Genomic DNA, 15,525 nt, shown 5'->3' with positions numbered 1-15,525 from the left:
CGATCTGATTGCGTTCGTACAGCAGAATTCCTCGCAAATCTGCAGGAACAGGTGTTGAAGAACCCTGGCATTGGAATTCGGGCTTTGTTCGTGGAGTTGCTAACTGTAGTCAAGCCCTGGATAACAAGGGTAGCCAATGGTAGGCCGTATGTATGGCAGCAGGATTCGGACCCTTGCCACACCTCTGGGAAAAGTCAAAAATGGTTGTCTGAAAATTTCTACGACTTCACCAGTCCAAATGTTTGGCCTCCAAACTCCCCAGACCTTAACCCCATGGATTATTTTGTATGGGGCGCAGTTGAAAAAGACACCAATCGCACTTCCAGTAATACAAAAGCCCAGTTAATGGATAAAATTAAAACAGTTTTTGCGGCCCTTCCCAGGGAGACTGTAGCATCAGCTTGTTCGAGGTTCCGAAGCAGAATTGAAGCTGTGATCGATGCTAATGGTGGTTATTTTGATTAAATCTTGTTGATAGTATTGTAATTAACTCTGCCTGTAATGTTTTTTTGTCAATTCATTAAATTTAATAGATACAAAGAAGATTTTCTTTTTCCTTACGAAACTGTCAAATTTATCCCGAACACCCTGTATATATATATACTTCATGAACTAACAGAGATGGGATTTGATCTTTAGTGAGCAGATAAAGGTGGCTAGTTTCAAGACTTGAAAGCCATGCATAATGCTATGAATTATGACCTTTTTCATAATGCATAGTATTATATACACACCCAAAAGGATATGTGCTTTGCATTATAGGATACGAAGGCAATTAATGGCAAAGTCATTAACCACTATATACAAGTAGGCTGTCGCAAAGATAATTCATGCTGAAACTTTGCTTACACTTGGATAAAGGATTAAACAATATAATTTCTTGATGTTTTAAAAGGTAAGAAAACTATTTGCAAAAGTTACAAGAAGACTGATAAGAATATTAAATATATACACGTTTACACAAGAATAATATTTAATTTGCCAAATATTTCATGGGAAGTCCACTCACTCCTGCTCTTGCCAACTTTTATTTGGAACATCTAGAAGAAGTCCTGTTCTCATCTAACCCATCTATATATCTAACCCATCCTTTTGGGTTAGATATACAGATGATGTATGGCCTCACAACAGAGACTCCTTACCTTCTTTTTTAAGCAGTATCAATTCCTTACATTCTCGTATAAAGTTTACCATGGAGATTGAAAAAGACAACAAGTTATCATTTTTAGACATCCTTCTCATCCGTTCACCTTCAGGTATTCTTACAACAACAGTTTACAGAAAACCAACTTTCACAGGTCGTTATATTCTCAGAGAATCTGCTCATCATCCTTGTCAAAAAACAGAAATCATAAAATGTTTAATCCGACGAGCCAAAACTAATTGTTCAACTTCTCATTCATTACAAAAAAGAACTTTCAACTATCAAACATCACATGAAACTAAATGGCTTCTCCGAAAAGAGTACACAACATCTTTTAGATTCTTACAATCCAACACAGAACAGCAAAGATTCAATACGTCGAGTTCCAATTCCTTACATTTCCGGGATTTCAGAACTAATTTCAAGAATTCTAAAGAAATATGATTTAACAGCCACTTATACACATATTAACAAATTATCCACCATTTTCCTTCATCTAAAGATAAACGCTCAACCTTGTCTCTACCTGGTATGTATCAAGTTCCTCGCAACTGTAATCTTTCCTACTTTGGACAAACTGGACGTTCTATAGAAAAAAGAATTCAAGAGCATCAATGATCAATTCAACACAACAAACCCGAGAAATCTGGATTAGCTCAGCATGGATTAGAAATAAGCCACAACACCCTTTGGTTCAAGACTCTCCTCCTACACAGATGTCAGTACAAATTTGAACGTTTATTTAAAGAAAGTGTGGAGGGCTTACTTCAATGTCCTAAATTGAATCATAATGACTGTATATCTATATCAAAAATTTGGGAAAGTTTAATCAGGATAACACATTAATTTTTTTTAATTTTTTTTATGTAAATTTCCTATATTAGTCTAATGTTATTTAAGATTATTACATGAATTTCTGAATTAATATCTTTAATTATGACTTTAAAATGTTTACTCGGTTGAAATGTGGAAAGGCAGCAGGAGTAGATGATATTCGACCAGAAATGCTGAAATATGGTGGTATAAAAGTCTTACAGTGGCTGCACTGCATAGTTCAGAAAGCCTGGACAGAGGGATGAATTCCCGATGATTGGAGTAGAGCTCTAATAGTACCCATATATAAAAAGGAAAATAAAACTGAATGTGAGAATAACAGAGGTATTTCCCTACTGAGTGTTCCTGGCAAGATCTATGCAAGCATACTTGAGAAATGGTTGAGAAGAATTGTGGAAGAAAAGCTTTGTGAAGAACAAGCTGGATTCAGGCCAAATAGAGGCTGTCAGGATCAGATCTTCACTTTATGACAAATAGTTGAGAAAGCATGGGAATATAACAAAGATCTGTATTTAAGTTTCGTCTGTATTTGAGTTGTAAGTTGGCAGTTACAATTGAAGGAAGTACAGGAAGATGGTTTAATGTTAAATCTGGTGTGAGACAAGGATGTACATTATCCCCTCTGTTATTCATTATCTATATGGATCACATTATGAAGGAAAGTGGTATTAAACATGATATCAGAATCGGAGATGTTAATGTCAGCTCTTTGCTTTATGCAAATTTTGATGTTATACTTCTAAATAAATCCGCTACAACTTTTGCAAGAGTCCCTGTCTAAATTGATTAACTGTTGTAATAGATATGGTATGAAGGTCAGCATTAAAAAGACAAAGACAATGAAAATAGGTAGAATTGTTGAAAATGTCAATTGTGTTGTGAACGGGGAACCTGTGGAACAAGTAAAACATTTCAGCTACTTAGGCATTTTTACTGAAGATGGTAAATTAAATATGGAAATAGACAACAGAATCAACAAAGCTGGTATAGCAGGAAGTCAATTGAATAAATTCATATGGAATAAGAGAGAAATTAGTCAGAACACAAAATTAGCTGTGTACAAGACAGTGTTCAAACTAATTTTAACTTATGGATCTGAGAGCTGGGCCAGAAGTAAAACACTTGACCAAAGACCAGAGACTGCAGATATGAGAGTCCTGAAAAGATTAGAGGCATGAACAGATGGCATCAATGGCAATATCATATTAAAAATGAGGATATTAGGAAAGAACTTGACATTGTCGGCATCCAGGAATGCATTAGCAGAGCTAATCTCAGGTGGTATGGTCACTTAAACAGAATGGGCGAGGAAAGATTAGCAAAACAAGTATTCTCTGCCAGGTTGGCAGGAAAACGACCAAGAGGAAGACCAAGATTCAGGTGGATTGATAGGGTACAATGTGCCTTAGACGATAGAAATATAAGATCTGATAATGATAATATTGGAGTCTTGATAAGTAATAGACTGATTTGGAGGAAAATTGTAGATAGGAAGTTAGTAATGATGTAAATTTTTCATGTAGTACTATCATATCCTGTACACCCCTTGAGGGTACATGTCAGGTGGTATGGTCACTTAAACAGAATGGGCGAGGAAAGATTAGCAAAACAAGTATTCTCTGCCAGGTTGGCAGGAAAACGACCAAGAGGAAGACCAAGATTCAGGTGGATTGATAGGGTACAATGTGCCTTAGACGATAGAAATATAAGATCTGATAATGATAATATTGGAGTCTTGATAAGTAATAGACTGATTTGGAGGAAAATTGTAGATAGGAAGTTAGTAATGATGTAAATTTTTCATGTAGTACTATCATATCCTGTACACCCCTTGAGGGTACATGTCAGGAATTTGATGATGATGATGACTCTTCTAATACTTAGCGATATGACATCAAGCGGCTCATTCTATGTGTGAATGATCAATTGTTCATATTCCACCTTGTTTTTTTTAAAACTATTCCTATGTAGCCACTGAAGATGGTCTGTAATATTCAGACCAAAATATTTGGCAAATTAAATATTATTCTTGTGTAAACGTGTATATATTTAATAATCATTATGTCACAAATATTGTTAAAGAATAAAACTGATAAGAATATATAATATTACAAAAGTGGAAAATGTTCTGAAAGCTGTTGAAAAAAACTTAGAAATGGAGAAAGGCAGAATGGGGATGAATATATTCTGGATAAGTGAAATAATTCTTTTTGAAAGACTGTTAAAGGAAACTAGCAATTAACAGTGGTAGAAAATTTTCAAGAGGAAGAAACCAGGAAAGAGTATATGTCAATACTTGAGACTGAAAACGCCATCAAAAATTTGAAATATAGAAATACAGCTAGAGTATATGAAATCCAACCAGAAATGCTCAAATATGAACATAGTATAAAAGTTTTACAGTAGCTGAACTGCATGGTTCATCAAATCTTGTCAGAATGATGAATTCCAGACCACTGAAGTAAAGTTCTCATAGTATCCATCTATTAAAAAAATAAATAACTAATAAAAAAAAATAAAATAAAATGTTAGAACTGCAGCGGAATTTCCCCATTTAGTGTACATATAACAAGGTGCCAAGAGAATGCTGCTCAAAACAGTACAAATGTATAGAGTAAATGAGTAATACATAGTCTACATTTAAGTTGTAAGTCAACAGTTAGATGGAACTGAAGGAGATACAGGAAAAAGATTCAATGTAAATTAAGTGTAAGATAGGAATGCATGATACCTGCAGTTATTTATATGGATTACATTATGAAGTGACAGTAAACCTGATATCAAAATTATAAATATTCAATTCAATGCCTAACCTGAATAATATTGCTGTAACCAGTTTTATATGAAAATCAGCAATTAAAAGACAAAAACTATAAAAATAAGCAGGAACTTAGAACACATCAACTGTATCCTGAATGGAGAACCTATAGAATGGTAAATTAAATATGGAAACATAACAAAATAAGAAAAGCTAGTATGGTGGGAATAAAGTGAATAAATTTATATGGAACAAGAGAAATTAGTAAAAATACTAAACTAGCAGAATACAAGTGTTCAAAGCAATTTTAACTTATGGATCTGGATTAGAAATAAAATAGCTGATCATGAATTTATGGGTTCTGAGAAAAATTAGGGGATACAACAGATGGCATCTGTGGTAGAATCACATTAAAATGAAGATTTTAAAAAAAACAACTTGACACTGTTGGCATTCATAAATGTGTGAATGGATTTGCTACCAAAATGGGCAGAGAAACAACAGACAAACATCTGTGGTAGAATCACATTAAAATGAAGATTTAAAAAAAAACAACTTGACACTGTTGGCATTCATAAATGTGTGAATGGATTTGCTACCAAAATGGGTAGAGAAAAGACAGAGCAAGAACAAGATATATCTGGGCTGATGCAGTGTAAACCCCCATTAGAAGTCTGAAATATTTGTAAATGTTGGAGTTCTGACAAACAGCAGAGTAATTTGGAAGAAAATTGTTGACAGGATGGTAGTAAAATATAATAATATACACTCAATGAACAAAAAATTAGAGACAGGGGTGATGGAAAGTTGATACTGACATTCCCCCGTGCAGAGTGAAACGTACCCAAACCAAATGTAGATAGTAAATATGTAGATATCGGGGCTTTCCCAACAGTGTATCACAATCGATGAACATGGGTCATCGTGTGATCGCCACTATGATCATGGTCATATCATCGGTGCAATACAGATGGATCATTCTATCACCCAAGTGTTCTTGAGGGCAACCATATCAAGGATCTACTCACAGTAGATCCTTGATACAGACCAACTGCAGGGCAAAATCAGCTCAAATAACATCCAGTTTTAATGTTGGAGGTCCACGCAGCGTCAGCAAGTGAATAGTATGACATACCATGGGATATGGAAGCAGATGCCCTAATCATGTACCACTGTTGACAGCTCGTCATCAGGCATTGCACCTTACCTGGAATCGGGACCATCAAAACTGGACATCTGCAGAGTAGACCAGTTGTGTGGTCTGACGAATCCCATTATCAGTTGTACTGAGGTGATGGGAGGGTGTGGCGTTGACAGCATGAGGCCATCATGTCAGGTTGGCTCTGTGAATGTTTGGAGAACCTTCTCATGTGGCACATTAGGTCCCTTAATATGTTTGGAGAGGTTCTTAAACACTGTGAGCCACCAGAATGCATTGGCTGATCAGCTACACACTATCATAGCAGCCAATGGTCTGTTTCAGGACAAGGCACCACCCACTAGGCCACAACCATCTATGCATGGCTCAAGGATAACACATTTGAGTTGGCCCCCAAGGACCTTGGATTTAAATCTGATCGAATCTCTCCAGGATGCTGCAAAGCAAGATATCAGATCCATATATCTGAGACTAATGTCTAAGGCAACATTATGGACAATGCTGCAATAGGCATGGCTGGAATTACCTCTGGTGGAGTCAATGCTTCAGAGAGTACAGGCTGTTATTCGCATTAGAGGAGGAGGAGGAGAACCGACATGCCATTAGATTGGTATCTCTAATGTTTTGCCCACTGAGTGTATAGTATCCTGCACCTTTCTTGAGGGTATATGTCAGGAATTTGATGACGATTAACACTATACTTCATAATGGTATAATTTTCTAATACAAAGCAATCAATTTGCCACTTAAATTCCTGCAAAACTAATCATATTTATAATGTTATGCAAGCAAAAATACTGAAGACAATGAATTACTGTTGTTTATTACGAAATATACTGGATGATAAATAAGACTGTGGTATGTATTTAATACATACAATGAAAAGAGAGATTTGTTAATCTCAATTAACTTGTTAATACAACAGAATTCTACATTTACTCTCTTAGGATACTGACTCTTATATCTGCCTTTAGAGTTAAAAAAAAAAAAACACTACTGATGAACTAAAAAAGTGTGTATGTATTTTTTATGTAGTTCCTACTCATGAAAGATTATTAGTAAACCTATAATATGTCTGTAACGTGGGTGGACTAAGATCCCTCCCCCCACCATTTTTATCAATTTTTTATTTATTTTTACATAGTTCAGAAACCCTGCTCAAGAGACCAAATATGGAACTTTTTTTCAAGCCACTTCAGGCCCCCAATAAGCAGGGGAGTGGTCTAACACTGGACAATGAAATTCACCTCCCACCTAAAAGACAACCGCAAACATACATGCCCACGATGGGATTCAAACTCATGATCTGACCCATGAAATATGTGGCTATTTCTTCTTTGAAGTGTTATGAGTAGGAAGGATGAATATGAAAGAATATGAAAGAATGCACAGTGAATGAGATAAATGAATGGTGTAATATATGTAATAAAGGTGATATGTATGTAGTTTTGTCACCACACACAGACATCACCTATAGCTCTATATAGTTTCAGTCAGAAATGATGCCTGTTGGTTGGAAAGCCCTGGGTTTAAATTCTATGCAGGGTATCAAGAACCTTTAAAAGGACATCAAAGGTGAGTTACCTAATTACAGAAATTTAGAATGCTTTCATCGAAAACAAGAAACCAACCAGAGAACAGAATGTTATATAGGTAGGATTAAATGTTTTCTTCTCCTGGTGTTTACAGGGTGAAGTGCTATTACAAATAATCGAAACTTTTCTATGTGTGTCCTATAGCTCTATATAGTTTCAGTCAGAAATGATGCCTGTTGGTTGGAAAGCCCTGGGTTTAAATTCTATGCAGGGTATCAAGAACCTTTAAAAGGACATCAAAGGTGAGTTACCTAATTACAGAAATTTAGAATGCTTTCATCGAAAACAAGAAACCAACCAGAGAACACAATGTTATATAGGTAGGATTAAATGTTTTCTTCTCCTGGTGTTTACAGAGTGAAGTGCTATTACAAATAATCTAAGCTTTTCTATGTGTGTCCTTTCAGAGCATTAATTAGGTTTCTAGGAAACTAAGTTACCTGGCTACAACAGGCTACTGAGCAGCACAAGGGGAAAAGATGATTATGGCATACAAGCAAACACACACACACACACATTATGTCAACTCCTCCTTCTTGAAGGCTGAAGTAGGAATGTGGCAAAAATTCAGTTTTGCTTCAGTATTGTGATGTGCAAATACTAGGCTTCAGCCAAATCAGTAGAGAGGTTCGGTATTCAGCCTACCCAACGTAAAAATTCATGTCACACGCATCATAACAAATGTAACGAATCTGGAAAAAAAAGCTTAGCTTTATCTTGCACAGTCGCATAACCAAAGCTCGTATTATTTATTATTGGTGTTAATTTTAGTGTTCTTCTCATTAATTTAGTTTATATTCTGAAGCCTTAAAATACTAAAAACAAATACGTTACTTCTCTTTTTACACAATTTCGAAATAACATGGTTTAGAAAACAAAAGCAATTCTATTTTTATACATTATATTTTGATTTAACACAGTTCAAATGGCGCTTATTTTAAAAATTTCTGTTTGAATTCAGTTTTGTTAAAAATAGTATTTCCATTATAATTATCATTTCCTAGAACGGTACACATGTACTAAAACTTGAATTTTGGGGAACCCCCCCTTGATGTTTTAAATATCAGGGATTACTCTACTCTACAGAATGTAGACAACTGTGGTGACAGTTGTCTACATTCTGATTTTAATCAGAATTCTGACATTAGTCATAATTACAAAAATCAATTTTTGTAATTATGATTCCCCAAAGTTAAGCTGAGAGATGATCCATTATATTCACTTGCCGTTGGTTCCTGTAAACAGAAGGATGCTATGCTGATTCCTCGAAGTTAAGTTGGTACATTATGAGAGGTTTGTCTATATAAAGCTGATTGGAAGGAGTTAAGCTGTTTGCTAAGCAATCATTTCTTGTTTACAATTCGAAATGGTTACACATCTTGTGTTCATGAAAGTTTTGTCAAAACAGGATTTCAACGATTAAAAAAAAAAATCAACCTTCAGAATTATTGGAAATTAGTGCTAATTTAGTTCCTTTTACTGAAGAAAACGTTTTGTCATTGCAGTATGAACAGGATGGCCAAAGTGTTTCAAGTGACAGAAGTGATTTAATTCCAATCTCACATAAAAGAATGTGGCTACTGTCAGAAAGCGATGCCGAATAAATTCTAAATAATAACCATGTGTGGGTGTATTTGGGCCTTTTCATTACTATTTTCTTTAAGAAAAATACATATATGTATATACTTTGAATAAGTATTTAAAATAAAAAATATTCCATTAAAATTAAAGAGTTTTATTCAATGATTTTTTCATTGAATAAAACTATTTATTAACTCTACAACTATATATAAAACTCTATTAACAGTTTTATTCAATGACACCTCCAGGGAATCCAAAGACTCATCGAGGGAAAGCACCAACTCTACAACTCTCTATCTCCACCAACAGAAACTATTATCATCATCATCATCTACAACAATACCATCTACTGCACATGACCACCACTAGATTTTCACAGACAATCACAAACATCCATGTCCGTGGTGGGATTCAAACCTGCAGCCTTTTGGCTAGAGAGCAATACGCTAATCACTTGCCCAACTACACCATTTTGGTAACATTACTTCTGCTGCAGTATCACCAATAGATCAAAAGTAGAATCAGCTGCAGAAAAATATTAATGATGAGATGATTACATATTTTAATAAATGACTGTTAAAAAGAAACTGGTGATCCATTAGTGTGGTGGCAAGAATAGAAAACCATGTTGCGCATTTTGAGTGAAATAGAAGAAAATTTCTTTTGGCACCAGCAACAAACATATACAGTGAAAGAATCTTTTCAGATGCAAGAAATATTTATGAAAAAACCAGAAGTAGACTTCTTCCAAAAAAATGTTGAAAAATTGCCTTTCTTACATCACAATTTATTAGATTTCTTTTGATTATTAAATCCATAATTATTCTGCATTTAGCAATTTAAAATCAGAGTTCCATTAATGTTTTTATTTTGTTACTTAAGGAAATAAGAGCAAAGTTTTTCTCATTTTCATGCCATATTCTTTCTTTTAATAAATGTTCCTTGTAAATCTGTATACTTAAATGTACACTGATGACACTAATTTTGGCTAACTTGGAGAAACTAATTAAAGGATAATTCTTAGTGAATATCCCAGAAATATTTTTACTGTATTATTTAATTTAAGGAATGTAAAACTTTATTTTTGCATGGTCATATGTTTACATTATTCATTGAGTTATTATCATGCATAGTGTTTAATATTTTCTCAATCATTTGTATAATCAATTTTTGATTATACATATACCAGACAGACTGTATCTTTGAGTACTCCCATTGGCAGAACATGACAAATTGCCATTCAACTTGCTTTCTCTCAAACCCACAGAGTACTGTTAAGTGTGTTTTCCAGAGAAACTAAACTTAATGTTAGAAAGGAAAAGACTTTTTACTTTCCAGTTATATATCACCAAAAATTATGGCAAATTCTATAATTGTATTTTTAAATTTCTAAATTCAAAACATTTTTTGTTTGTAAAATTTAAGTTCGAATTTTAAAAGTTTAATTCAGTACGCTTTGGCTGAATTTCAAACCGAATATTCGGTATTTGGTCAAATAAGTGTATTCCTAATTACAACAGAACAAGAGTTATAAATATATTATTGCACAATTTTGTTTTAAATGCTTCTTCATGCTGCAAATATATTATTACACAAGTTTTTTTAAATGCTTCTTTATTCTACAATTTGAATGAAGTGCTGAATATTCAGCATAATTCACAAGTAATTAAATTTTAAACATTGCTCATTAAATTTCATAAAGAAATGTTTTGAACCAAAAAAAATATATACTCATTAAAATTTTAATCAATTTTTAATGATCATATTAAAAAAAAACGTTTATAACATTTAACTCAATATACTTCAGCTGAATATTCCATGTTTCAGCCAAATCCCACTTCAACGCATCCCTAGTTAGCAGCCTAAAACATGTTAGTACTATGTGTCAATAAAGGTTAGATAGATATTCACAAAAACATGCTATAAAGGCTAAATACACTTTTTCAAGATACTTAGTAACAGTGTAGTGGTCTAACAATGGGCAATGAAATAACCAGATATTTTTGCCACAAATCTGAACATACAGCCTATAGTTAGAGATAATATCCACTCAATCAACCAATCAAGTTGATCACAAATACAGATAATCTCATAATCCTACCAGAAGTCTTGGACACCCCTCCAACTGCACAAAAATTGATGAGATTATGTTACTTTATGTTCTATAAATTAACATTTGTTTAGAAATCACTTTGATCTTGTATGCTGAATAACGAATATAACAAAATGGTCATACTACTGCACTTTCTGTGCAGTAGTGTGGCCATTTTGAAATTTGAATTTTAAAGTATAATTTCAAATTCAAATTTCTAATCTATGATTTCTCTCAAAAATACTGTGAATTTTCATATACTAACCATTCAGTATACAAGATCTATTATACATATTCAATTCTCTCTATAGAAAACTCATACAGAGAATAGGACAGTTGTCATAGTTGACTATTGGATAGTGAATTTCTTTAAGTACTGTGTTGTACTTATGAAGCTTTGGTCAGTACGTGTTATAGCAAGAGTCGACTGTACATATATAATTAGAAAATTTATAACTGCTTTGAATTTGCCACTGATTTAAAACAACTACAATATATTACTCACCAATATAAAAAGGTTGCTTCATGGTTTCCATTAGGCTCTTTAGGTCATGCTCCACATAGTCCATAACTATATATATTTTGTCCATATTGCTACCAACAACAATTTCCTAAAAAAATAATTAAAACACCTTTTCATTAAAACAAAATTTCATAATTCTGATACTTAATATGAACAAATTCATATTTTTAGTGCAGAAGACTCCACATCACTATGAATTCTGAATGGTTTTATCAATATAAGGACAATATGAGCTCATGGCTACACAGAAGTTTGTTATTCCTCCAAATAACTGCCACAACAACCACAAGTAGCCATCTGAGTAATTCCATGTTATTTATGAATGATAATCAGGTACGGCTGGGATGAATCAAGATGTGTGTGTCATATGTTCTTTCTTCAAACCTGCACATAATACAGTTATGTGAATTGATATTAATTATTTTGTGGTATTGATTCGACTCCAAAAGAATAAAATAATTTCAATAATATATCATGATGGAATATTTCAGCAGATTTCAAATGAACATCCTCCGATCAAGCAAATGCTTATAACACAAGGCACTAGCAATCAAGTTCAAAATTGTAATTCAGATGTAAGAAATGATGTCCTATCATGGGTACTTGAAAAGTTGAATTGCCGAATTTAAAGTTGTTTAATGACATCAAACTGAAGTCGTCATAAAATAAATCTCCCCATTTTTTTTTTTTTTTTCAAACTAATGGAGACATACTTGTTGAGACTCATGGAATGCTTCATTGTTAATGCTAGCTACAAAAAAAGTCTCAAACTTGTATCACATTCTTTGCATTTACTACAGTTATTTCCATTAATTCTGTGTGAAAGGGATATCCACTGGGTAGTCTGCTAGCCCAAACTACCATAATGATTCTAGTATGTTTGTTTCTTATGCTATAGCATATGTTAACATTTTTTCCTTTACTTCACTCTTGGATCTGTCAAAGGGTGGTCTTTAGGAGAAAGGACAGTAGTTACAAGTTTGATACCACTATGACTGATAGTTGAAGGAATCAACAGCCCCAAGTATCACTTAGCCAAAAAACTAGTGGCTATACTCAAGGAGTCGGTAGGTGATTCCTCCTCCCACATAAAAAACACACAACACTTCATAAACAAAATTAGAATCATCACACTCAACAACGAAAATTTATTAGTCAGCTTTGACATAACTGCCCTTTTCACTAATGTCCCGATCAATGATATTATTCTGCTAATACAGAACATATTTCTGCCCTACAAAGAGAAGGTAGCCATGGGCTTACCACTTTCCTCCCATAGCTAACTTTTACATGGAAGACTTCGAGCCGAGCTCTAGATTCAGCAAGCCTAAAGCCCAAAGTCTGGCTCAAATATGTTAATGATATTTTCACCATTTGTCCCCCAGTCGCAAAACATTAAATACATTCCTAAGCCACCTGAACAAACAACACAAATGTATCCAATTCATCATCAAAATTGAAAAGAATAACTCTCTTCCTTTTCTAGACATACCTGTCACACATCTTCCCTCGGGCTGCCTCTCCTTCATGGACTAGCTCAAACCTGCACACACACACACACACACACAGGCCAATACATACATAAAAATTGATACCACTATCCAACACAGAAATTAGGGGTCATCAGCACCCTCAAAGAGAGCCCTAACAATTTGCTCCAATGAGCGAACACTGAACAAAGAATATGAAATTATTAGCCAAACATTTGTAAAATGGCTACAATAAAAAAACAGTTCACAAGATCCTCCATAAAAATACCATTAAAAGCAAAAAAAAAAAAAGATTACAAGAATGCCATACCAAAAATTAGGAGCATATCAGAAAAAATATAGCACTACATAAATACAATATTAAGGCAACCTTCAAACTTCCTGCAAAATTAAAAAATTTACTTAGCTCATCCAAATCCTCTTCCATACCTTGCCCACCCAGGGTCTTACAAAATTCAGTTTACCTGCAATATACCTTATATAGAGGAAAAAGGGCATACCATCTCAATAATAAAAGATGAATATGTGCCACATTAAATGCTTCCACTATCGTAAAACAGACCTGTCAAACCACACCTCAAACATGTTACAGAATTAACTGGAAAGGCACCAAGTCCCTACACTGCACCAAAACCTGGTTTTAAAGAAAGTTCAAAGAAGCCTGTGAAATGCAAAACATCATCCAAATCTTAACAAGAATGATGGATTAATAATTCCAAGAATCTGGAGGACTCATCTTCAACTCATTTAGCATCCAGAACAACCCAAAACAGAAGAAAACCTTAACATGAGATGACTTTTTTTTTTAAACATTTAGATTCATCTTATTTCTGTGTAGTATCATGTAGCTTGTGTCCTGTAGATATGCGTTTTCCTGACGATAACCTAAATACAGCGGTCAAAACATCAAATATTATTTTTGTAATTATAAGTAAGGTAATTATTCCAACGTGTGTTCTTGTCTCCATAAATTCTTCACTATGAATGCTGACTACCATGTAACCTTAAAAGAAAGAAATCCCTTTTGTTATCTTTCACTTTTGAAAATGCAAACATGGTCATACAATATCTATAGTTCTTAGAATGATCAATATCTGCACTGCATTTTTTTTCCTCTCAGATATTCCATTCTTGTATTTTTGAAGAGCACTGCATAACACTTCCCCCCCCCTTACATACTTCCATATATTGCTAATATTCACTTTTCTTTATCTGTGCAATCATCTTATTTTTTTTCTTTTTTTATATTTTCTGAATCCACTAATGGACTAATGATAAATCACTTGTTTACTTTTTCACCAAAGTATGAATGTCCCACTAAAAATATCAACCACATAATGCTGCAAGTAATACATGAAAAATATATAGCCACAATATCATGATATAGCATGTACTCTACACATAAAAGATTGCAAAAAAAAAAAAAAATACAGCATAATCAGTACTGTATATTGCACGAGGTTTAATGAGAAAGGAGAAATCTGGTGAGGCATTTTGTGACTAGCTGGAGGTTGAGGAAAGAGGCATGAGGAAAGCTGGTTTGGAAAGTTTGAACCTGAACAGTAAATGGATGTTGAATGGGCAGCTGTTGGGGTTTTTAGAGTCCTAAAAGGTGGAGAAATTATGGTGGCCAGTTAAGGACATTGTCTTATACCCACAGCACAAGAGTAAGGCAGAAAAAGAACATCTATGAGAAATAAACAAAGTGAATTTGAGAGAGAGAGAATCAGTTAACTACAGTGTCCTCTTCTGGACAGCAACAAGAATTTTTAGGAAGATTTCTGAAGAATCACTCCAAATGTAGGAACAATATTCTGAGAGTGGGTAGATTTGGGATTTATACAGTGCGTGAGAAACATGTTTGGAGCAAAGGACAAAATGTTTTCTCTGGAAGAAGAGGCGTTAGTGTGCCAATAAAGCTAGAGGTCGGTTAAGATCTGCAGAAGAGAAATCTGATATTTAGCTGGAGATATGAGTATTATCAAAAGTAAGTGGATGTAAAATAAGATCTTTCTTGTGAGAAATAAGAAACAGTGTTTTGGCATCAAAGGTTTAAAAGTATTTGTGGGAAGTGAGAGACAGTACAGAGTCCTGGGATGCTCTAGTAATGGCAGGTAATTCTTTGGAAAGAAAGCCAGCAATCATGACATGTAGCAAACAACTAGAAAGGAAATTGGCAACCCAAATGAAGAAGGCACATCATAAGATGATAATCTGGTGAGTAGGTCTCAGTGCCGATCCAATACAATGCTCAGAAATTCTAAAAAAAATTATTATATAAGCATCTCAAAAGAAGCTCTGCTTGGCTAGATCTGATGTGGATCAAGAGTGGCAGAATGAATACTGCTG

General features: G+C 34.1%; 1 protein-coding gene across 1 annotated transcript in view; it reads right to left on the bottom strand.

Moving 5' to 3' along the window:
- The window catches only part of Pitslre (cyclin dependent kinase 11B pitslre), a 213,282-nt gene that overhangs the window by 65,618 nt on the left and 132,139 nt on the right, over positions 1 to 15,525 (bottom strand). Inside the window, exon 11 of the mRNA XM_090399488.1 lies at positions 11,669 to 11,774. Coding sequence (XP_090255614.1) covers positions 11,669 to 11,774 — 106 coding nt within the window. The remainder of the gene's footprint in view (positions 1 to 11,668; positions 11,775 to 15,525) is intronic.

Source organism: Typopeltis vanoorti, chromosome 1 (assembly GCF_054136105.1).
Source record: "Typopeltis vanoorti isolate ZY-2024b chromosome 1, IOZ_Tvanoo_1.0, whole genome shotgun sequence".
NCBI classification, from domain to species: Eukaryota; Metazoa; Arthropoda; class Arachnida; order Uropygi; family Thelyphonidae; genus Typopeltis; species Typopeltis vanoorti.
This window is presented reverse-complemented; position numbering and strand designations above follow the sequence as displayed.